Source organism: Stigmatopora argus, chromosome 16 (assembly GCF_051989625.1).
Source record: "Stigmatopora argus isolate UIUO_Sarg chromosome 16, RoL_Sarg_1.0, whole genome shotgun sequence".
NCBI lineage: Eukaryota > Metazoa > Chordata > Actinopteri > Syngnathiformes > Syngnathidae > Stigmatopora > Stigmatopora argus.
In genome coordinates, this window is record NC_135402.1 from 10,813,894 (window position 1) to 10,837,245 (window position 23,352).

General features: G+C 40.6%; 2 protein-coding genes across 2 annotated transcripts; both read left to right on the top strand.

Moving 5' to 3' along the window:
* The first annotated feature begins 2,918 nt into the window (after positions 1–2,918).
* pus1 (pseudouridine synthase 1) lies at positions 2,919–9,418 on the top strand. The gene is made up of 6 exons (XM_077623688.1): positions 2,919–3,267; positions 3,901–4,115; positions 4,190–4,327; positions 5,791–5,893; positions 8,430–9,130; positions 9,205–9,418. Exons 1-6 carry the CDS (start codon positions 3,204–3,206, stop codon positions 9,235–9,237), a joined length of 1,254 nt encoding a protein of 417 aa, XP_077479814.1. The 5' UTR covers positions 2,919–3,203; the 3' UTR covers positions 9,238–9,418.
* Positions 9,419–11,071: 1,653 nt separating this feature from the next.
* noc4l (nucleolar complex associated 4 homolog) lies at positions 11,072–21,393 on the top strand. The gene is made up of 15 exons (XM_077623436.1): positions 11,072–11,229; positions 11,314–11,434; positions 12,692–12,798; positions 12,868–12,975; positions 14,837–14,986; positions 15,069–15,171; positions 15,238–15,272; positions 15,353–15,403; positions 15,520–15,631; positions 15,840–15,900; positions 17,422–17,532; positions 17,626–17,789; positions 17,871–17,953; positions 18,396–18,509; positions 20,144–21,393. Exons 1-15 carry the CDS (start codon positions 11,080–11,082, stop codon positions 20,261–20,263), a joined length of 1,590 nt encoding a protein of 529 aa, XP_077479562.1. The 5' UTR covers positions 11,072–11,079; the 3' UTR covers positions 20,264–21,393.
* Positions 21,394–23,352: the final 1,959 nt, after the last annotated feature.

Sequence of the window (23,352 nt, forward strand, 5' to 3'; positions counted from 1 at the left end):
TATTTGTTGCCAGGGTCAGAAATGTGCCTCAAGGCCTTCGCAATCAGTTCTGCAGGCTCTGCTGCATTAAACAAGCGTCGATAAGACTTTTGCTTTAACCAATCAGATTTCGAGTTGGCAACACCACAATGCCTTTTCGCAGGCGTAGGGATACGTCATTGCCTTCTCGCAGGCGTAGGGATACGTCATCGCTTTTACCAACTATGATTGGCTAGTGATAGAGTGGACTATCCAGAGCTAGCAAGCTGTATCTGTAACATAAACTCCACACAGGTGGACCGACATGGATTTGAACCTGGGTCTCCCAATGTGAAGCTGACGCGCTAACCACTCAGACGCCGGCCTGCCCTTAAAAATAGATGTAATTTTTTTATTGTCATCACATGCGAAAACAGGAGTAGTTAATTTACTGCATACTTAAAAACAATTATATATCTTAACATCCAACCTAAATCCCCTGACTATGATTTGTCATGAATTAACACTCAGCTTATGCCCGTTACCAAAGGTGGTCTACATGCGGCTCCTGGCCAAAATGAATGTGGCTCTTTGTTTCTTATCATATTTTGTATATACTTTGGCTCTTGGGCGGCCCGGTGAGGTGAGTGGTTAGGGCGTCAGCCTCACAGCTCTGGTGTCCTGGGTTCAAATCCAGGTCACGTCCACCTGTGTGGAGTTTGCATGTTCTCCCCGGGCCTGCGTGGGTTTCCTCCGGGTACTCCGGTTTCCTCCCATATTCCAAAAACATGCATGGTAGGCTGATTGGACACTCTAAATTGCTGGAGACCCTTAATCGGTGGCCAGCCGATCACAGGGCATGAGGAGATTGGCCACCATTCACGCTCACGCTCATAATTAGGGGCAATTTAGAATCACCAACCAGCCTGACATGCATGTTTTTTGGAATGTGAGAGGAAACCGGAGTACCCGAGAAAACCCAAGCGAGCAACAGAGTGAGGACCAACTAGGGATCGAACCCATGACCCCAGAACTGTGAGGCCAACGCGCTAACCACTCATCCGAAGACCTGCCCCCTTTTTTTTAATTAATTTCTTAAATAATTGTAATTGTTTTGTTTTTTAACTGGTGCTTTTGGAGATCTTTGGATGATTTAAGGCTTTACAAATAACTTTTACTTGCTCTTCTGCCTACATTATCTTAAATTAAATTTGCACAACGTGGATCATAGCCAGAGTAAAAACGTCCTAAAATTAATCATAATTTCTATTAAAAAATGATGTTGTCTTTCAGTTGCTGTGTCACATGTCCTCGGGTGAGAATAGGTACTTTGTATGTAACACTTCAACCCCAGGAAAAAATAAATAAGTAAATGAATGAATCACTTTTTTTAAATCCCATAGTTGAATAAAATCATTCACAAAAAGATCACGGGTCGCAAGATGATGAATGGTAAAAAATGTTCCCAATTGATTATTTTTCATTCCCTCTGAGCTGAACAAAAAAAAAAAAAAGAATAATTATTCTAGTCATTATAATAATGATGTGTATACCATAACTCTTGTTATGAAAATGTAATTCTTTGTCTGTACACTATCACAAATTCAAAATTTTAATGATTGCATCAAGTACAGCATAATGAATATCACTAGTATTTATGTTTCCCTTGACAGACGCTTATGGGATTTAGTTGATTGGTGTGGGACTTTACTCTGATTGCTTTACATTGTTCCAACAATTGAACCATCCTAAATTGTTCTCTCAGGCACTGTTGCTTTTAGATCTGTTGGTCACGAGTCACGACTCAAATTGTGTCCTGTCCAACTGCATTTTCAATCAAATCCATTACAAAAATAAAGAACAACAGTTAGTAGTATACACAACTGTAAATTGGACATCTGTGTTGTACTAAAAATAGATAACTGTATAGTATATATCTGGATAGTAAATATCTAGTATATATGCTATAATTGGCATCAAAACCTTGACCCCAGAACTGCGAGGCTGACGCGCTAACCATCTGAATATGGATTTAATAAAAAAAAAACGACATAATTTCCATATAATGTCTGACTTTCATTCCAGAAATCTGCACTTTTCTGGTAAAACCTTTCTCTTACACTAGTGGCCCGGCAGCTAAATGGTTAGCGTGTCGGCCTCACTGCATGATTTCCTGGGTTCAAATCCAGGTCAGTTCACCTGTGTGGAGTTTGCATGATCTCCCCGGGCCTGCGTGGGTTTTGTCCGGGTACTCCGATTTCCTAGCACATTCCAAAGACATGCATGGTAGGCTGATTGGACACTCTAAATTGCCCCTCGGTATGAGTGTGAGTGTAAATGGTTGTTTGTGTCCTTGTGCCCTGCGATTGGCTGGCCACCTATTCAGAGTGTCCCCAGCCTCTGCCCCGAAGTCAGCTGGGATAGGCTCCAGCACCCCCCGCGACCCTAGTGAGGATAAAGCTGTTCGGAAAATGAGATGACAGATGAGATTTTCATTTTATAAACTTCTGGACTAATTTCTGCACATTCTTCAATGGGACTGGCTCAAATGTGTGGATAAAACACTCACTAAGATTTACTCCTGCTACCATTTCCAAGTGCCTTTGTGAAGGCCACGTTGGTGGTTACAACATTCTGGTAATAAAAAAAATACAACGTAAATAGCACGCAACACATGAAATGTAACCTTTTTAAAAAAAATTTAATTCATAATACGTGATATCAAGTATTTCCCTCAAAATTATTATTTTTAGGTCAGTTATCCCCTTGTTACGGGGTTCTAAATGTGAAGGTTTCCTTTTTTATTTTAGTTTTACTTCCCTCCACAACATGTATTTTATACATTTACAATTTACTATAATTCATTTTGCTGTCAGTTTCCCCCCACCAGTTTGGAGTTCTAGTAGAAACGCAATGCATTCAGAAATGCGAATCTACTTATTTTTTGTATCTTTGATCATGACGTAACGCTGCAATTCCCACCGAACAATCTCGCGATGTTTACATTCAGGGTCGAGCATGTGCCTGGATGGCGGCGATAACCTCAATTTAAATGAATAATAGTTCCTAAGTTATTTCCGATGAAATGTGTTAGATTGTGAGAACGGATAAAAAACATTTTTTCTTCCGTTGCTTGCGCAAACTGACTTCTAAATCGTTTTGTTTAAATACGATAGCATGTGCGTCCATTAGCGTCACACTGTTCATATTTGTTTTATGCTCTACTTCAATTGCCTTAATGGGACATGTTTAAATCCAGACTGGCGTTGAGGACTTTGGCTAGCAATAGACTGTTCATACCAGTAAACGGTAAGATGTTCCTAACGTCTCATCTCAGCTCATCTTCTGAACCACTTTATCCTCACTAGGGTCGCGGGGGGTGCTGGAGCCGATCCCAGCTGACTTCGGACAAGAGGCGGGGGACACCCTGAATTGGTGGCCAACCAATCGCAGGGCACAAAGAGACAAACAACCATTCATGCTCACTCACAGTTAGGGGCATTTTAGAGTGTCCAATCAGCCTACCATGCATGTCTTTGGAATGTGGGATGAAACTGGAGTACCCGGAGAAAACCCACGCAGGCCTGGGGAGAACATGCAAACGCCACACAGGTGGATCAACCTGGATTTGAACCCAGGTCCCCCACTGTGAGGCCGACCTGCTAATCCAGGGGTGGGCAATCCGGTCGTGGAGGGGCACAGTGGTTGCAGTTTTTTGTTCCAACCGATCCAACACAGACAGTTTAACCAATTAGACTTCTGCAGAAACAAGAAGCAACTGACTGCAATCCACTGATTGTACATCTTACGTACCAGATTGGTGGAAAGGTTTCCTCTTATTGGTTGGAACGAAAACTTGCACCCACTGCGGCCCTTTGTGGAATAGTTTGCCCACCCGTGCGCTAACCAAAAACAAAACTGTCATGTGTATCATCCTCACAGGTGGTCTTTTGAAATTCATAACCAATATGAGTGAACAAACCAAAAACGAACCGCCTGCCAATGTCTTGAAACGTTCCAGTGGGGACAGTGAGGTTGTTGAAATCACAAAAAGAGCCAAATCAGAGGGAGACAACACTGAAGATGAAAAACGGTACCCCAAGAAGAAAGTCATCCTTCTTATGGCGTATTGTGGCAAAGGCTATTATGGAATGCAGGTACACAACAGCTAGTCTCCCTCGTGCAAACATCCTTTCTCACACTATTTCTATATGTGTTTTGTTTTGAAAAGAGAAATCCTGGGAACACTCAATTCAGGACAATAGAAGATGATCTTGTCACAGCTCTTATTAGAGCAGGCTGTATTCCTGAAAATCATGGTGATGAAATGAAAAAGATGTCTTTCCAAAGATGTGCCAGGACTGATAAGGTAAGACTGCCATCTGAATCTATCCATTCTCTTCAACTACCATATTTTCTCGCATATAAAACACCCCGGGTATAAGCCGCTCCCTTAAAATTGCCTTAAAATCGTTGAATTTTACAATTTCTCACGTATGAGCGTCCCTTGATTCAGAATTTTTATCTGAGATACCGTATGAATCAAAAGTACATTATTAGGGTCAATATCATAAGGGGTCCTGGGTTCAAATCCAGGTCATGTCCATCTGTGTGGAGATTGCATGTTCTCCCCGGGCCTGCGTGCGTTTCCTCTGGGTACTCCGGTTTCCTCCCACATTCCAAGCATGGTAGGCTGATTGGACATTAAATTGCCCCTAGGTATGAGCGTGAGAGTGAATGGTTGTCTGTCTCCTTGTGCCCTGTGATTCGCACCCTCCACGACCTTAATGAGGATAAAGCGGTTCAGAAAATGAGATGAGATGACATGAATATCATAAGGAAGTTAAGAAATCTACTGGTGAAAAACTTGTGCGGTTGATTGGTCGCCGGTCTTTTGGTCGCCGGTCTTTTGGTCGCCGGTCTTTTGGTCGCCGGTCTTTTGGTCGCCATCTTTTGGTCGCCGGTCTTTTGGTCACCCGGACCGCGACAACGGGCGACCAAAAGACTGGCGACCAAAAGACTGGCGACCAAAAGACCGGCGACCAAAAGACCGGCGACCAAAAGACCGGCGACCAAAAGACCGGCGACCAAAAGACCGGCGACCAAAAGACCGGCGACCAAAAGACCGGCGACCAAAAGACCGGCGACAAAACAAGGTAAAACAACACGGTCTACGCATCAATAAAAGCCAACAATGGCCATGAGCAGTTTCACTGAGCCGACGTGTGACTGTATAAGAGTTTTTATGTACATGCGTTGTCCCTTTAAGAAGCTACGTCAGTCAGGGTCTTAACAAGTTCTCCAACAAAAAACAAAAAAAGTCCGGGAAATTTTGAGCTTTTCTTTAGCCTAATAATTACTAGGGCATTAAGTATGACTAAATAGTAATTCGTAAGTTTGTATTCAGGGAATTTGAGCAACGATTTAAATGGTAATTATCAATAACCTTCCGGGCGACCAAAAGACCGGCGACCAAAAGATCAGCGACCAAAAGATCGGCGACCAATCGACCATGTATCGGTGAAAAAGAGTATAGCAACGCTGTAAGTCTTGTGCGCATAAAAGCCTTACCCTTGATTAAGTTATTATTTTTTTTAGTTACAAATGCGGTTTATATGCGAGAAAATACAGTCGTAACCCAATCAACATTCATTTTTTGATGGCACGTTTGAGAGAGAGTGAATAGCCAAAGAGAAACCGCAAACTCTTAAAAAGGAAGCGGGAACCAAAATTAAAAGCCAAACTTCACAACTACTAAATATTTCAATGGATTTGATATTTCAATTGATAGAGTGCTAATCTAATCTGTCAAAATTGATTCATTTTATTCAGGGTGTTTCAGCGGCAGGCCAAGTGGTTTCTCTCAAGCTGTGGCTGATTGAAGATATTGTTGAAAAGATCAATGAGCACCTTCCACCTCAAATCAGAATCCTTGGTGAGATTTTTCTCTTTTAATTATCTCTTAGATGTCCATGAAAAGTGAATGTTTTCCCATGATATCACAAACTCACATGTGTTTATTGCTGCCGTCAATTGTGGTTTAAGGTCAAACTAAACATAAAACACAGATTTGCGTGCTAAGTGTTTAAAGGCACACTTTCACAGATTTTTCTACATCAAAATAAATTCAGTCCAGTCAGAGTATTCCAAAATAAGTGATCAAGATCCACATCTATTGAAATTGTAGCAAAAAAAAAAAGATGTAATGTAACCATCAGGGCGGCCCGGTGGCGCGAGTGGTTAGTGCGTCGGCCTCAAAGCTTTGGGTACTGGGTTCAAATCCTAGTCACGTCCAGTTGTGTGGAGTTTGCATGTTCTCCCCCCGGGCCTGCGTGTGTTTCCTCCGGGTGCTCCGGTTTCCTCCCACATTCCAAAAAATGCATGGTAGGCTGATTGGACACTCTAAATTGCCCCTAGGTATGGGGGTGAGTGTGCATGGTTGTCCTTTGTCTCCTTGTGCCCTGCGATCGGCTGGCCAATTCAGGGTGCCCCCCGCCTCTGGTCCGGAGACAGCTGAGATTGGCTCCAGCACCCACCGCGACCCTAATGAGAATAATGCGGTTCAGAAAATGAGATGTGATGTAACCATCAGCTTTCTTTAAAAAATGATAACGTCACAAGAGTACAGGAGCCAGAAGGGGGGTGTATGCCTAAAAAAATAGACTATGTAGACAAGTTCTTATTTGTTCTATCATGGAATACAAAATGGAAAATTGGTCATAAGTCTTGAAAACATGATTGTACTGTACAAGTTCAAGTTTTTATAACATGCACAAAGGGCTCATCTCATTTCTGATTGACCTTCACTATGTCCTGACCCCGTTTGGTAATGCAGTTGAAAATTTTTCATTTTTGGGTTCCCATTTTAACATACCATGACAATTCATTTCGAAACGCAACGTCATGGTCTAAATAAGTTTTGCATTTTGCAAGTTGTCAAAACTTTCAATTATTTTGATCACCATGTGTGCATTCTCACCAGTTGTTTCAAGCAGTGTAGACGTGTGTTAGCTATGTGCACAAAGTAAAAACGTGTTCCGTGTTTTTTTTATTTATTTTTTATTTTTTTACATTTCTTCTATTTTCAAGAATATACCATTGAAAAAGGAAAATAGTTTGAAAAGTATTAGAAAATTAAATACTTTTGAGCTTTATTTCTGTACGCATCGTTGGTAAATGTCACAAGGAAAAAGGTTTAAAAAAAAAAAAAAACTTCTCTTTACCCACTGGGAAATATGATTTTTGACGTTTACCAGTTCTGGTGTTTAGTCGAATATCACAGTTGATGTAGACCAGACATGGCCGCGATAATCTAGAAAAAAAATGGCGAAGAAGGGTCACTCCTATTATATATTTTTTTCAGTGCTGAGTCCTAGTAGCAAGAGTGGCTTCTGCTTACGAGTTTCAGCGTGGATATTCACATTTTTATGAACTTTATAAAAAAGTATTTTTAATAATAGCAGGAAAAAATCGCTAAGTAGTGAATTCTCGATAAGTGAAGACGCGATAATCGAGGGATTACTGTATTTTTATGTGTGTGTATATATATATATATATATATATATATATATATATATATATATATATATATATATATATATATATATATATATATACTTATACTGCTCTTTAACAAAACAAATGGCTGAATGTTAAGACCAACCATATGTATACATGTACATCAACATTACAAGTCCGTAACTATCACTTATTTAGGTCTTTTGCCGAGTAAACGCAACTTATGGAGAAGCACCACCAATTTCGTCACACGCAGTTTCTGGGTGTGATGACAAGTAGGCTTTTTGTGTTGTTGATAATGACGACAGGGCCTATGTCTTATTATTATTATTATTATCTGTGTATGTATATGTATATTTATATATATGTATCTATATGTATATATATATAAATATACTTCAGCAATACCCTTATTTATATATTTATTACTTTATTTACATGTTTATTTATTTATTTATTTATTTATTAACCTATTTATTACCTATCTATTTATGTCTAAAATGTATTTTCCTGTATCTGCATTCTCACCCTCTTGCTACTGTGACAATGAAATTTCCCGAATACGGGTAGAATAAAGTTATCCAATACAATCCAATGTTGAATATGATAAAGGCACAAGAGGGCAGTCTGGTTACTGTGCACCAGTATGTAACAAAAACAGTGCATATCTGGAGGAGCTAAATAAAGGCTGTGTACATATGCGTATTGAGTCTTGCCTGCCCAAGAGTAGTGAGGTAGGATGTCTTTCTGGCTCAGTTTACACTATTAACTTTCCACTGACAAAAATTGCATAAAATATAAGTGAAACAGTACTAAGTGAATTGGCATACATTCACATGAACTGATACACCCCAGATAAAGATAAAGAGAGCATGAGCAAGAGGTCATGAAAGAAATGAAAATTGCATCCCAATGCACCACAATAATACTTTACCCCCACTGTCCCCTCGCAGGTCTGAAGCGAGTTACCCAAGGCTTCAACTCCAAAAACAACTGTGATGCTCGGACGTATTCTTACATGCTCCCAACAGTGGCTTTTTCTCATAAAGACTACAACGTCACCGACAGAGCAGCGTTTCGCCTTGTTCCAGAAACGCTCCGGCGAGTCAATCTTCTGTTTGCGAGATACAAGGGAACCCACAACTTCCATAACTTCACTTCCCAGAAGGCTCCGAAGGACCCCAGTGCACGCCGCTATATCACGGAAATGTCGTGCGGAGAGCCTTTCATCCTCAGTAATAATGAATTTGCTGTCATCAAGGTACGAGGCCAGAGCTTTATGATGCACCAAATACGCAAGATGATCGGCCTTGTGATCGCAGTCATTAAGGAATACGCAGAGGAGGGCGTTATGGATCGCAGCTGGGAAGAAGAAAAAGTGGACGTGCCCAAAGCCCCAGGACTCGGCCTGATCCTGGAGAGTGTCCACTTCGATAGGTATAACAAACGCTTCGGAGGAGACGGCGTACACGAGTGTCTTGATTGGGACAGTGAAGAAGAAGCTATCAAGATGTTCAAGGAGGATCAGATTTATCCCACTATTGTTGAGACTGAGTGTCAGGAGGGCTCTATGTGCAGTTGGATGGCCACGTTGCCCATACACGACTTCCAAGGCACAGCGACTCAAACGCGGAGCATGAAGATGGAGAAACAGGTCTCTTGGTTGGGAATGGTTGGGATTTTTGTTTGTGTTATCATGGCTAACTAACATTGCCTCTTTTCTTTCAGGAAGTGGAAGATATCGCTAACATCTCGGATTAAGAAGAGAAACTTGCAGACTTTCATGAAAAATATTTTCAATTTTTTTTTATCTTGCTAATGTTTTTTAAGTTTCGGGTCCCTTAGGTTTACTTACTGGGGTGTTTATGATTTCTGTTACACAAATTATGTAGTTGGTGTACTCAAATCAAAATAATAAAACTCCATAATGTTATTCCACCAGCGTGAAATGGTTGGACTACTGTGTATATGCCAATCGCACGCTTCCAAAAATGTGGGTTATTGAGAACTTTTTATGTTGTGAATCAAGATAAAAAGCTTGAATGCTGTTAGACTGATTTCCATTGGAATGCCTGTTTCCAGATTATTGTGTTCATTATATATATTTGGGTTTGACATATCTCCATTAATAGCACGTCGGCCTCACAGCTCTGGGCTCCTGGGTTCATACAGGTCGGTCCACCTGTGTGAAGTTTACATGTTCTCCCTGGGCCTGAGTGGGTTTTCTCCGGGAACTCCGGTTTCCTCCCACATTCCAAAAAAACATGCATGGTAAGCTGATTGGAGACTCTAAATTGCCCCTAGGTATGGGTGTGAGTGTGAATGGTTGTCTTTCCCCTCGTGCCCTGCGATCAGCTGGTCACTGATTCAGGGTGTTGCCATCCTCTGGTCCGGAGTCAGTTGGGATAGGCTCCAGCACCCCCCACGACCCTAATGAGGATAAAGCGGTCCGGAGAAATAAATACTGCATATCCTCACAAGGTCCGCAGATGTGCTGGAAAGTACCCCAACTGACTATGCCCTCACAGGGCACACATACAGACACCACTCATCACATCGCAATATTCATTCACTTTCCTTACTTATCCTCACAGGGGTCAATGGGGTGGTTGGACCCAATCCCAGCCAACTATAGGCACAAGACTGGGGACACCCTAAATTGGTGGCCAGGAAATTTTGTAATCAAATTTCAAGGAAACCTCGAGTGCATGCCATTTGGGAAGTGGGAGGAAACCAGAGTACCATTAAGACAACCATGAAAGCATCGAGAGAAGGAAACTGCACAGGAATGCTGGATCTCAGAACTGTGAGCCGTCATGCTAACTTCCTATAACATGCCATCAACATTGAAATATTTTATTAACATGTTGATTGCAGACAGGGCCCTTTTATTATATGTACAAAATCCCCCCACGAAATATTTTGATCATAACCGAGCTGCTCAGTGAAGCTCTATAAATGACCAGCAGGGGCCGCAGTATCATCCTGAGGAAGTGGTAGAAGGAAACCAAGTCGGTGTTGCCAGATCAGGCAGGTTCCCGCAAAATTAGCTTTTTTTATTAGTGTGAAAGAAATGGTACAGTGGTTGAGTTGATCAAATTTTGTGCTTTGACGATATTCAGTAGCATTTTATCACCTCACAACTCGTCAATTCCGAACTGCATGCCATTTCTGATTTGTGGATCCTTTTTAAACATTACAGTCAAAAAACTCCTGTCCTGTGTTTTTCTTTTGCTTCTGTCACCAATGAGAACTAAAATATTTTCCCACCCTACAGTTCAAATTGGCCCTGGAAAGTACGTATTGTGAAAGGAGTATTTCGCTTTATTTATACTGAAGAACGTATTTTTGGCGTTTTAACCTTTTCTCAGAAGAACCATCTCCAATGATGTTTGTCCGTCAAACAACAATCATTTCAGTACAATGTGCCGCCCACTCTTGGTGACGTTTTCTAGTTATAATTTCAAAATATAGATTATGTTGTAAAACATCTGATCTTGAGCGAGATGTAGTAGGGCTTTAAAAAATGGACAGAAGGTTTTACGGTTTCATGAGAATTGTCTCAGATCTGGCAACCCTGACACCATGTCCTAGATAACAAACATGGCGCCGACCAAGAAACGCAACGTGAAGTCGGTAAACGCAGCACTAAGCGTGAAAACAACTAAAATGGACCTTCATTCTAAAGTTGCTAGTATACTTGAAAGCAAAAAACATGCCAACGACGTTTTTGACATATTTGAGTTCCTTCAGGTGTGTATCACGCAACTTAAGGTAGCGACCATAATCATGTGAAACATCCAAACTGCCGCTGATGAGGATGACTTTGTTTTGCAGTCAGAAAATGAGAAAGATGTCATTACGGCTGTCGATATGTGCACCAGATTGTTTGGCACGCTGTTGGAAAGAAATGAGTTATTTAAAGGTAAAGTGCCAGAGGAAGACGACGCATTGAACGGTGAGTTCACGTTGAAAACCATGTGCGCTGTACGATGGAGAGCAGTGGTGTGTCCATATTTGAATTTTGATCCGGGACATCCCTAGTAAAAAGTCAAGAAAATCACAACAAACATCTCAATTCATCACATTCGACTACATTTTTTTTGTGAATTTATGTAAAGCAAAAATATTGAAATTGTACAATTTCTCACTTTGATTAGAAATAGAGTAATACCTTGACATACGAGTGTCCCAACATACGAGAAATTTTAGATATGAGGAAAATTCTGAGCATTTTTTTTTGCCTTGAGATAGAGATCTCATTTGAGATTGGGTGGCCGATTGTGCGAGAGGCTGCATCCCCCTCGCGTAAAGATATCCAGTCGATAATCTGTGAAAAAGACAGTGGAATCTACGTGGATTTGAAAGCAAAGCAAGCATCTGAAAAAGACACCAGTGAAACCTTTCAAAGCGAGTCGTGGCTGGTGTGATAATTTTTAAAAACGAACTGGGAAATACTCTGTTCTGAGGCATAGAGAAGCAGCAAATTCCGACTCGAAATGTAAAAGTCGTGGAGGAATACATGAACATCTTTGGCCCGGTTATCGCACAAGAAGGTTTAAATTTAGTGTAACTTATTTTCAAGTTTGTGTGAAAAGTAATCTAAGTTCATTTAAGTTAAATTTAAAGTTTATGTTATGTTACGAGCACGTTGCCGTCCGTCAAGTCTCCTGTCCTTTCTCTCGTCTGTGCACTACGCAGTAGGTCTGTACTGAGTAATGTCACATTTTAGTATTGAAAATCATAACCACTAGATAGGTATTTGTTACTTTGTGAGTAGGTGCTGAATTAGAGCAAATGAACAGATGTTTTTCCATTGTAATATCCTGTTTTTGGTGTTTTTTTTCTGAGCGTGAGAATGAATTAATTTGTATTTAGTTATTTTCTATGGGGAAAATTTATTTGAGATATGCATAAATTGAAAAACGAGCTTGGTCCTGGATTAAGCTCGTGTCTCAAGGTATTACTGTAATGAAAAAATAATACCTCCATCTAGTGTTAAAGATGAGAAATGCAACCGAATGTAGACTGGAGATTCTTTGATATGATCTTTTAATAATTTTCTGCAGGCCAATTTAGACTGTATAGTGGCCCACACATGGCCTGCGGGCTGTAGTTTGGACACCACCGATATACAGCATTAAAACATAAGATCAGTGATCACCATTATTTGGCCATATTTGGTATTTAAAGCTTGCATACATCACTTCTACAGGTGAATACAGCGCTCAAGACAAATATCACATCTTCATGAGACACCGTTATAACGACTGTGTTGAGATGCTACTTGAACACCTTAATCATGAACTTCATGATGTCCAGGTGAGTTGACCAAGCCAAAGATAAACCAAATCATTGGGCTATTTTTAATAAGCAATTTTCCAAATATAGGAAGCTTCCCTGTGTTGCCTGATGAAGTTTGCGGAAGTTGAAGGGCAGTATCCACTTAAGGACTTGGATTGGAGTGAGCACTATAGTTTTCCTAGGCATCTCATACAGGTACATTATGTATTCAACAGCAGATTTTAAATTTCAATATAATATTCTACACTGTTGCCGTCAATGAGGGGATAAACCGAAAGTCCACCACCACCTTGCTTCTCTAATGCCGGGTTCAGACCGGCGGCTTTCTTTTCATCTGGGTCATGGGTTCCCATGCAAAGTTAATGTAATGGTGCGTGGGTGGGTCGCCAGTTTGAGTATAGATACATAGGTTTGCCTGCTGATTCGTCACGCGTTGAATTTTCAAACCGCAGAAGAGAAGATTGAGTGGATCTTTATGCGACAAATTTCGGCAACGACGAGGAAGTGGCCATTCAGATATGTTTTTTCATTTATGTGACTTGTGTTGCCAGAGTATTCCTCAACATAGTCACTAAAGGTCGAAAGAAAGAAGGGGTAAAAATGGACTATAAAAAAGTTATTATTATACTATAATATTAGAAGATCAATGGCCAAATATTAGGATAATTATGTCATCCACTGTAATAGAATTGAAATTATTACCGTAATTACTCGAATATAACGCGCACTCGAAAATAACACGCGGGTAATTTTGGGCCAAAAAAATCTGGAAAAACGCAGTAATCGAATATAGTGCGCACCTAAAATTTCCCGCTGACGAAGATCAGAAATCTTACCTTTTTTTCTTTGTTTCACGATTGTTTTGTTCAAACAAATTTATTCATTAGAATCCTTCAAATGAAGAGTTCCTCTCTCTCTTTGTCTGTCCTCTCATACATCTCTTCGTTGAGAATCCTATCAACGTACACGCTTCCTTCATCCACTTCCTCTTCCTCCCACAACACATCATCCGATTGGCTTTACGAGATGACGTAAAATCCGTGCGTCAAAGTGAGTTTGACAATGCTTTTTTCGATCGAAAATTTGTAATTTATTTTAGTTATTGATTATAACACTGAACTGAGAGAGGGTGAACTGAGACGAGTAGGAGGCTAGAGGGGGGAAGTGGTGGTCTCGGCTTTCCGATTTTCGATCGAAATTACGAGATGACGTAAAATCCGTGCGTCAAAGTGAGTTTGACAATGCTTTTTTCGATCGAAAATTTGTAATTTATTTTAGTTATTTATTATAACACTGAACTGAGAGAGGGTGAACTGAGACGAGTAGGAGGCTAGAGGGGGGGAGTGGTGGTCTCGGCTTTCCGATTTTCGATCGAAATTACGAGATGACGTAAAATCCGTGCGTCGTCTTTACGAGATGACGTAAAATCCGTGCGTCAAAGTGAGTTTGACAATGCTTTTTTCGATCGAACATTTGTAATTTATTTTAGTTATTGATTATAACACGCACCCCCAACTATTGGAATTAATTATATAGCAAAAATCTGCGTGTTATATTCGAGTAATTACGGTATATAATGAGATTCATGTCATTTTGGTGTGGGGGTGCTGGAGCCTATCCCAGCTAACTACGGGCACCAGGCAGAGGACATCCTGGTGGCCAGCCAATCGCAGGGCACAAAGACACTCACATTAATACCTAGGGACAATTTAGAGTGTTCAACCAGCTGAACTCTGATTTTTTGGGGGATGTGGGACGAACTTGGAGAACATGCAAACTCCTCAGAGAGAGGACCCATCTGGGATCGAACCCTAAAACTGAAGCTGACGTGCTAACCACCTGGCCGCCGGGCCACCCTGTCGTTATATCATACTTATTTTTTATTTTTATTTTCATGAACCGGGGGATGTTGGGGGTACGCACACTTTTGGGTTTCTTAAGAATTTAACATCGGGTGTGACGTCACAAAATGTGACCCGTCTGAACGCAGAACATTCAATCAAATTTTGTTTTCTTTACAAAGAGCTCAAATTTATTTTTCCCACATCTTGTAAAGGCTCTAGTGCAAAGACTACTGTCCCAGACGACGGACAAGTCTCTTCTCATTTCTCGGTTTCATGAGTTTCTGGAGAAGGAAGATGTACGCTATTATGTCATGTCGTCTATTCGTGAGATCATGGGCAAAGTAATGGACAAAAGCAAAGGGGTAAGACAGCCCTGCAATTTACTACGGCGCTTTGTCATACCAAGACTATAATTTCATATAATATATTCATATTTTTTTCCAGCAAGTGATGCCTGTATATCAACAGAATGTGTTCACCCTAATGTCCAACATTAACATGGCGAGCGAGGAGTCTGAGCTATCTAACTTTATGGTCAAACGGGAAGGTAAAACATGCTGTTTCAGAGTGTTATGTGTTTTAGTGACACTGAATAATTTCTCTTTTTTCACAGCTAAACACGAGGACTGGAAACCTGCTAAATTAATTGTACGTAATCTCTCGAATTCCAACTTTAATACCGATGTTCTAATTGCCTGGGAGACTTTCATGTTCTTTTTTCCTCTCAGGAACACAAACGTACCTTTGAGAGGATGTGGCTAGGGTTCCTCAAATATAGGGTAATGCGGCAGTGTCAAAACATTGCATGTCTACCTCCTCCACGACACTGACTACTGAACTTCCCTAATCGACCCCTCTATCTCATTTTTTTAATATATATATATATTTTTTCCAGTTGCCGTCTAACATGTATAAAAAGGTCTTGGTGATCCTCCATGATGCCATTTTGCCCCACATGAGCAAACCCACTCTGATGATTGGCTTCTTGACTGCAGCTTATGATGTTGGTATGTTTTTTTTTCATCAATGACCCACCCAGTACCCCCTTTCACCCTATCTTCAATCTCAAATCAATTTTCTGAATGAACTGCCCTTGGAGTGTCATTCTTTCTGATAATTAGCAGCTCGTATAAGCAGATAAAACAAAGGTTGTTTTTTACGTCTAAGGTTGGCAGTTGACATTCAAAACACTAACTTCTCATGCTTTCCAAAAAGGTGGAGCGATAAGCCTGTTGGCCCTCAATGGACTTTTTGTTCTCATACATCAACACAACTTGTGAGTATTATTTACATTACTATCAGATTGCTGAGTTTTAGCTTGAACCAGCAACAATAGAATAGTAGTAAAAACAAGCTTCATTGTCTTGACAGGCCGTAATAACATAATAGATTACAAGCAACTTATTTTTTTTCATCAGTGTGTGTATGCAATTAATTACGTTGGATGAATTAAGTTAAAATAGTGCATTTTTCTTTTGTTCCGAACAGAGAACATTTGTCCAGTACATCGATCAAATGGACTCACATGCTAGCTTGGCTAATTCTGCTGGTCTTTACATAAATTCCACACAAAGTTGCGAGGAATGAATTTTGTTGTGTAGCGGTACTTCATATTACCATTTCCTGTTTTGCATCTCCTTTGGTCATCCACTATGGCAGTGGTTCTTAACCTGGGTTCGATCAAACTCAGGGTTTTAGTGAGTCGGTCTCAGGGGTTCGGTGGAGCCTCTGCCGTGGAGGTCAAGACACATCGACTCATCATGTCTATACACGATGACATGCCCCGCTTGACCATCAATGGCTACAGACGATCACGTGACATTGTTTGGCCAATCAGTGCTGCAAGGAATTTATATACAGTAATACCTTGATATACGAGTGCCCCAACATACGGGCAATTTGAGATACGAGTAAAATTCCGAGCAAATATTTGCCTTGAGATACGAGACAGCCAGGTGGCCGAGATGCGAGAGGCTGCTTATGATTTCAGTCTTTCTCGCCGCATCTCCCTCATGCAAATATATCTACGAGCACTGGGCGGAGCATTGCAGTTTTTTCTTTTTTTGCGTTAGTGCAGAATTAAGGGAAAAACAATGGGTCCAAGGCAAGGAGTGCAATGAAGGATAGTGCGAAGAAAAGGCGTGTGATAACAAACGATATTAAGCACGTAATAATCGAAAAACATTACAGTAGTGTACGCGTGACTGAGCTGGCTCGCCAATCAATACGTATGGAGAAGCAGGAAGTTCACCTCGAAAGCCGCGGTGGAATATAGTTACCTTTTTGCCTTGGTTATTGCACAATAAGGTTTAAATTTAGTGTAACGTAAGATTATAACTTTTTTTAACTGTGTGTATAGGAATCTAAGTTGATTTAAGTTGAATTTAAAGTTTATGTTATGTAATGAGCACATCCGTCAAGTTTCTCTTTCTCTCCGCGCACTCTACGCTGTACTGAATGTCTCATTTTAGTATTAAATATCATAACCACTAGTTATTTGTTACTCTGTTAGTAGATGGTGAATTACAACCAATAAAAATATGTTTTTCCATTGTAATATCCTGTTTTTTGGTGGGGGGTTTTCAGAGGGTGGGAACAAATTCATTTGCATTTAGTTCATTTCTATGGGAAACGTTGATTTGAGATACTCAAGTAGGGTTCGGTGAATGTGCATTCGGTAGCTCCAACAAGGTTAAGAACCACTGCGCTATGGTATCTTATTCTCATTTACCAGTGGCAGCAATGACAAAAAAGTGAAGGTCCTTCCCTCACCTACTTTGTATTTCCTATATTTTAGAGAATACCCCGATTTCTACAAGAAACTGTATAATCTCCTGGAACCTTCCATATTCCATGTCAAGTACAGAGCCCGCTTTTTTCATTTGGCCAACCTGTTCCTTAGTTCCAGGTAAGGTCTTAATAGACTCTCCCTCCAGTGATTTTCATGATAATGTATTGATCGAAACTAACTGTGAATATTTGTGATTCATTTTGACTCCAGCCACCTGCCGTTGTACCTTGTGGCCGCTTTTGGTAAACGCTTAGCGCGACTGGGCCTCACAGCTCCGCCCACAGCGCTCCTCATCGTGCTCCCTTTCATTTATAACCTGATCCGTCGCCACCCATCCTGTCGGATACTCATTCACAAGCCCAGTTCGGAAGATGGTAAGGTCTTACATGCAAAGGGAATATGAGAAACCCGCAGAAGCCTTGCAACGGTATGGAAAATGTGCTTTCTGATGACAGAGCCTCTGGAAGACCCGTTTATAATGGATGAGGACGACCCTGCTCAGTGTAATGCCTTAGAGAGCAGCCTGTGGGAAATTAAGGTGTGTGCGCTTTCATTCACCGCTCTACGGCAACATAACATTGAATTTGTCATTGCTGGTTTCAAATAGAATTTTGAAGAAAGTTTCAAAAAGAATTTTGAAGAAAGTTTTAAAATGAATGATGTAAAGCAGCAGTGTCAAAACAATCGCCCACTGCCCAGATTTTTTGGCTTGCAACAAATGATGAAACATTATTGAACATACATTCAACTTAAATTAGACTTCAATTATGTTGCAATTCTCATCTTGAACACTAGGTAGAGGTAGTCACTTTAACAGTGCCTCTCCATTATTTGCAATCATTGACATTAATTCCAAATAAGTTACAGGGGGATGCTATCATTTCCGGCAAATCCTGTCCGTTAAGATGAAAACGGAGGTGTAACCGTATATGCTTTGAACTCCTAATGGAACTGTTTCTTATGTTCCTGTTATTATGCAGACACTACAGAGGCATTACCACCCAGATGTGGCCAAAATGGCCATGTTGATCAACACGCCATTGTCACAAAAGGAGGATGACATCGATGAGGCGCTTGATAAAACAACATTTCAGGTGAAGTCAATTTTTGAATCTTTTACCTAGCTCTTGTGTTAACCATCACAATCAGTAATTAAAATTATTGGCCTCGGTTTTTAGTAGTGGTGGCTTGACAACAACACCTTCCCAGATTGAAGTAAATGGAATTGCAAGTAACCCAGATCAAAAGATAGGTCATGCCCAATATTGCAATATGCACCAATCCTTATTTTTCCCCCCTCAACATTAACTTCCTTATATCATTTTTAAAGAAAAAGTAATTCAGCAAAATATACAATATTGGAAAAGGGAGCACACAATGGTGCCAATTTATCTGTTATCATTTGTCACTGTAAAGCAAACAGTGAATCCAAGTTACCATCTAGTGGTGGGAGTTCTGAATTGCACTCCTATCTAAAAAAAATTCTGGTTCCCAACTAAAATAAAAAAATATATCATTTATTCATTCATCATCTGTACTGCGCAACAATGCAAGGATTGTAGGGGTTGTGGAACCTAATCCCATCTGACTTCTGTTGAAAGACAGGTTATACTCTAGACTGGTTGCCATTCAGCTGTAGTGCAAACAGAGAAACAACTATTCATACTTGCAATTCTAGCGCCACTGAGTAGGAATTGAGCCCATGCTTCCCCGCAACAAAATCAGGTGAACCACTATACCCTTAGGTGGTTCCAAAAAATAGGCATAGTGAAATTTGTGAGGCCTTTCGTATCTTAAAAAAAAACGTAAAGAAAATACAATTCAATGGAGAAAAAAATGGGGACGGTGTTTTGAAGGCAGCCCCCAGTGGCGATCTTCACGACTGCATGCTTTTAAAACACAGAGGTTTATTTTAATAAATCTAAATTGTTCTCAGGAAGGCCGCCTCATGGTGTAGAGCACCGGTTTCAAAGTGGTGGCCTGGGGGCCAAATCTGGCCCGCCGCATCATTTTGTGCGGCCCGAGAAAGTAAATCATGAGTGCCGGCTTTCTGTTTTAGGTTCAAATTAAAATGAAGAGTATAGATGTATATTAAATTTCCTGATTTTCCCCTTTTAAATCAATAATATTAATTTTTTAATCATTTTTTTCAGTTTTTAGTTCAAAAATCATTTTGTAAAATCTAAAAATATATTTAAAAAACAGCTAAAATAAACATTGTTTTAGATCTATAAAAAACTGAATATTCAGGGCTTTTAATCCATTTATATAAAAAAATGGTCCAGCCCACATCAAATCGAGTTGACGTTAATGCAGCCCACGAACCAGTCCGAGTCTGACACCCTTGGTGTAGCGTTTCACTTGGCTGACTTTGGTGCGGGCAGGCGCGGTCTGAATTAACGCTGGTGGCGGTATGATTGTGAGTGCATATGGTTGTTTGTCTGTGTGACATACGGCTGACTGGCGACCAGTCTAGGGTGTAGTCTACCTTTCGCCAGGCTCCAGCAACATCCGCAACCCTTTTGAGGGATGCGCGGTATGGAAGATGAATGAATGAAATTGACACTTACTGCATATGAATGTGTGCACGAATTTGATCTATATTTGTTGAGAATGGGATATATACTATTAGGCGTTCTACATTTTAATGTTATCCTAACCCTGACATTGCAATCCATGTCACCTTTTGAATTGCATAATGTACAATAAATGCTGTCTGTCCACTCAGCTGATGAAGAAAGACTTGAAGCAGACATCGACCAAGAGCATCCCACTGGAGTTTGAAACTGCCACTCAGCTGCTGAAAGTCGGCAAAGATGTGATGGGGCAGCACTTTTGTCTGGAGTGAAAGAGTTTGGGATCAATACATTACATGTTTATTGCAATCCAGTCTGAACTTGGTAAATTTCTAAAGGCCAAAAGGATCTGGGCAAGCGTCTGCTTGCTGTCTTATTTTGTTGTAGTATTGGACACTCTAAATTCCCGAGGTATGAGTGTGAGCATGAATGGTTGTTTGTCTCCTTGTGCCCTGCGATTGGCTGGCCACCAATTCAGGGTTTCCCCCGCCTCTGGCCCGAAGTCAGCTGGGAGAGTCTCCAGCACCCCCTGCGACCCAAGTGAGGATACAACAGTTCAGAAAATGAGATAAGATGAGAGATTTTTTTTGCCCCTTCACATCTTTAATATGCTTCTTTCAAACTAATTTTTGTAAAATATTGAAATGACCTCACCACACTAGTGAATATTTTTTTTGACAGAGATAAACTCACAGGTTAACAGAAAAAAGATTTTCATTTCCTGTGGGTGTTATAGCCAGGTGTTCCCATTCTTTTGTTGTGGACTGTACATTTTCTTTCTACAAAAAAATGCAGCATAATACATTGCTACAAACTATTAAAGTGGATGAATGTTAAACTTCAGTCATCGATCAATGGTGTGAAATCATCACCATGAAACAAAAGTTCAGAGTCCTCAACCAATGAAGTGTGGACTTTATGAAACAGTTTAAGAACCAGTCCTTTGTGAGGGCTTTCGTGATACAGGCTTTCCTATTGTTCATCCAGTAGACAGGCAGCAAGGCTTTGTTCTTGTTTTTTTAAACCATGAGGACGGTCGAACTAGTAGATCAAGGCTGCACATCTCAGTGCCGAAGAAGAAGCGGTACCCTTACTTCAGACATTTTTTTATCTCCTCTCTTCCGCTTGCGAGTTCCAGCGCAAATTTTGACATTTTTATGAACACTTTCTATATACCTAATATTAAAAAAACATAATGTACTGAAGCCGTGAAGTGGTGAAGGATCACAGTAATGTTCTTTATTAAAGCATGCATGCTTCAGGTTGCAATGTTGAGGGCTGTGTTTTCTGGACTCTTCCTAAACGCACTCTATGTCTGATTGGTGCGAGAGAGAGAGGGAGTGATGCGTTGTATTTTTTTTATTTTAATGTATTTTTACGTAAATTCTGACTAATTCCACAACACTGCAGTGGTGTGCATGAACTGTTCGCGCTTGCTGCAATTGATGTCAAGTACTGACCTTTCTACTACCGATGGAATTCACTGCTGTTCTGCTGGCAGCTATCTACACTAGAATTAAGCTAATGCACAAATCACACTATAAGTGCAATAAGGCACAATGGACATAATTTAGACATTCATTCATATTCCGTACTACTCAGCCCTGTAAGTGGCCAGGGTTGCTAAAGTCTATCCCAGCTAATTTGGGGGGAAAAGCAGACTACACCCCAGACTGGTCGCCAGTCAGCCATAGGGCACTCAGAGGGACAGACAACCATTCACACTCACAATCATGCCGCCCCCGAGCGGGAAGCTATCCCTCGCCTGCCTGCACCCAAGTCAGGCAATTGAACCACTACATCTTCAGGTGGCTATATTTTAGACCAGGGCTGGCCAAACCGGCCCTCGAGGGCCGTTGTGGGTGCAGCTTTTTGTTCCAGCCGATCCAGCAGACGCTTTGACCAATAAGATTTCTGCAGAAAACAAGAAGCACCTGACTGCAATCCACTGATTGCACTTGTAGGACACCAGATTGGTGAAAAGGTGTCCTCTTGATGGGTTGAAATGAAAACCCGCACCCACTGTGGCCCTTTGTGGAATAGTTTGGACACCCCTGTTTTAGACAGTTCAAACTATTTTTACTTAACTTTTTGACTTTTCTGCAAGGAATGTTGCATGTTTAACGTATAACAATCTGACAAAGTTGAACTTGAAATCCAACTTCTGCAGGAATTACGTTGCCAGCGTAGGACACAACTTTGCCGTAACTCGAGGATTTCCAGTAATGAAGCATGTTTAAAGGCCATGTCATGTTGATGATCATAACTTGACTTTATGTTGAAGTGTAAACTAGGCCTCAGATGCCCCTATTTCATCTCGTTCCTCCCTTTGGGCCATATGGTTACACAGCAGGCAGTCTTTAAGCTGCATATGGGAAACAATTTGAGGTTTGATGTCTCAAAAGAGCAAGTCGTCAGGGGGGACAATGTCCAAAAAACTGCTTGTGCATTTCTATTCACACTTTTGGTAGCAACGGCAGCAGGACAAAAGCATCGTTGCGTTTATATCGCATTCTCTTTATCTGCTATTCATCGTGAGGACCAGACGATCCGAGATCACTGATGTGAAATGCAAGAAGTGTTAAAATCAAGATAATGAGGATAACCATGGGAGATTATTTGGCAAGTAAGTAATTCCATCATTATACAGTTTTAATGTGTGCAAGTTTACTTTTTGTTCCCCTTAACATAAGCTTTTGATATTGCATCTCTTGATACTGTGCTGTGTGATGTGACATGGGTGCTGCTCAATTTAAATATTTTGGAAAACATTTTGTTATAGCAAAAGTTTTTTGAACAAGTTTCACTTTTTTAATTGAAGTATACCTATTTTATTCACATTTATACAACATTCTAATACACAGGATGCAACCATTTACTGGAAAATTTAATATTTTCATAGCCGTTTAACGTTAAACCACATTTTACACAAATAATAGCAAGTTAGGGATCATCCTATTACATGAATAAAAATATGCATTCATTAATCCTCCTTACTGTTTAACCTCACACGAATCGCAGGGGGTGCTGGAGCCTTTCCCAGCCTATCGATGGGCACAGGGATAAGGATAACCACTCACACTCAGGGGCAATTTAGAGTGTTTAACCCAGTGGCAGTCCGTGCATTTCCTAGTGACGCCTTCAGCAAAAACTATTTTATGGCTATAAAACCTCTACTGCAGCTACAGCTGCGACACATAAAAAATAATCAATAATAACCTCATACAATTGAAATATTATTTAGGAATATAGCCATATTTTACTCGCCAAAAATCCTTTTTAACTGTACACAATATCCATCCTCATTTCTTTCTTCCTTCTTTTCTATCGCCATCGGAGCTAATGCTGAAAGTCGAGCCTG

Bases quoted from the DNA above. Each gene is read 5' to 3' on its own strand.
- pus1 (XM_077623688.1), top strand. From the start codon at position 3,204: ATGTTTAAATCCAGACTGGCGTTGAGGACTTTGGCTAGCAATAGACTG. The intron at 3,268-3,900 runs GTAAGATGTTCC...TCATCCTCACAG, and splicing joins ACTGTTCATACCAGTAAACG to GTGGTCTTTTGAAATTCATA. The intron at 4,328-5,790 runs GTAAGACTGCCA...CATTTTATTCAG, and splicing joins GATGTGCCAGGACTGATAAG to GGTGTTTCAGCGGCAGGCCA.
- noc4l (XM_077623436.1), top strand. From the start codon at position 11,080: ATGGCGCCGACCAAGAAACGCAACGTGAAGTCGGTAAACGCAGCACTA. The intron at 12,976-14,836 runs GTACATTATGTA...CATCTTGTAAAG, and splicing joins TTCCTAGGCATCTCATACAG to GCTCTAGTGCAAAGACTACT. The intron at 18,510-20,143 runs GTGAAGTCAATT...CTGTCCACTCAG, and splicing joins TTGATAAAACAACATTTCAG to CTGATGAAGAAAGACTTGAA.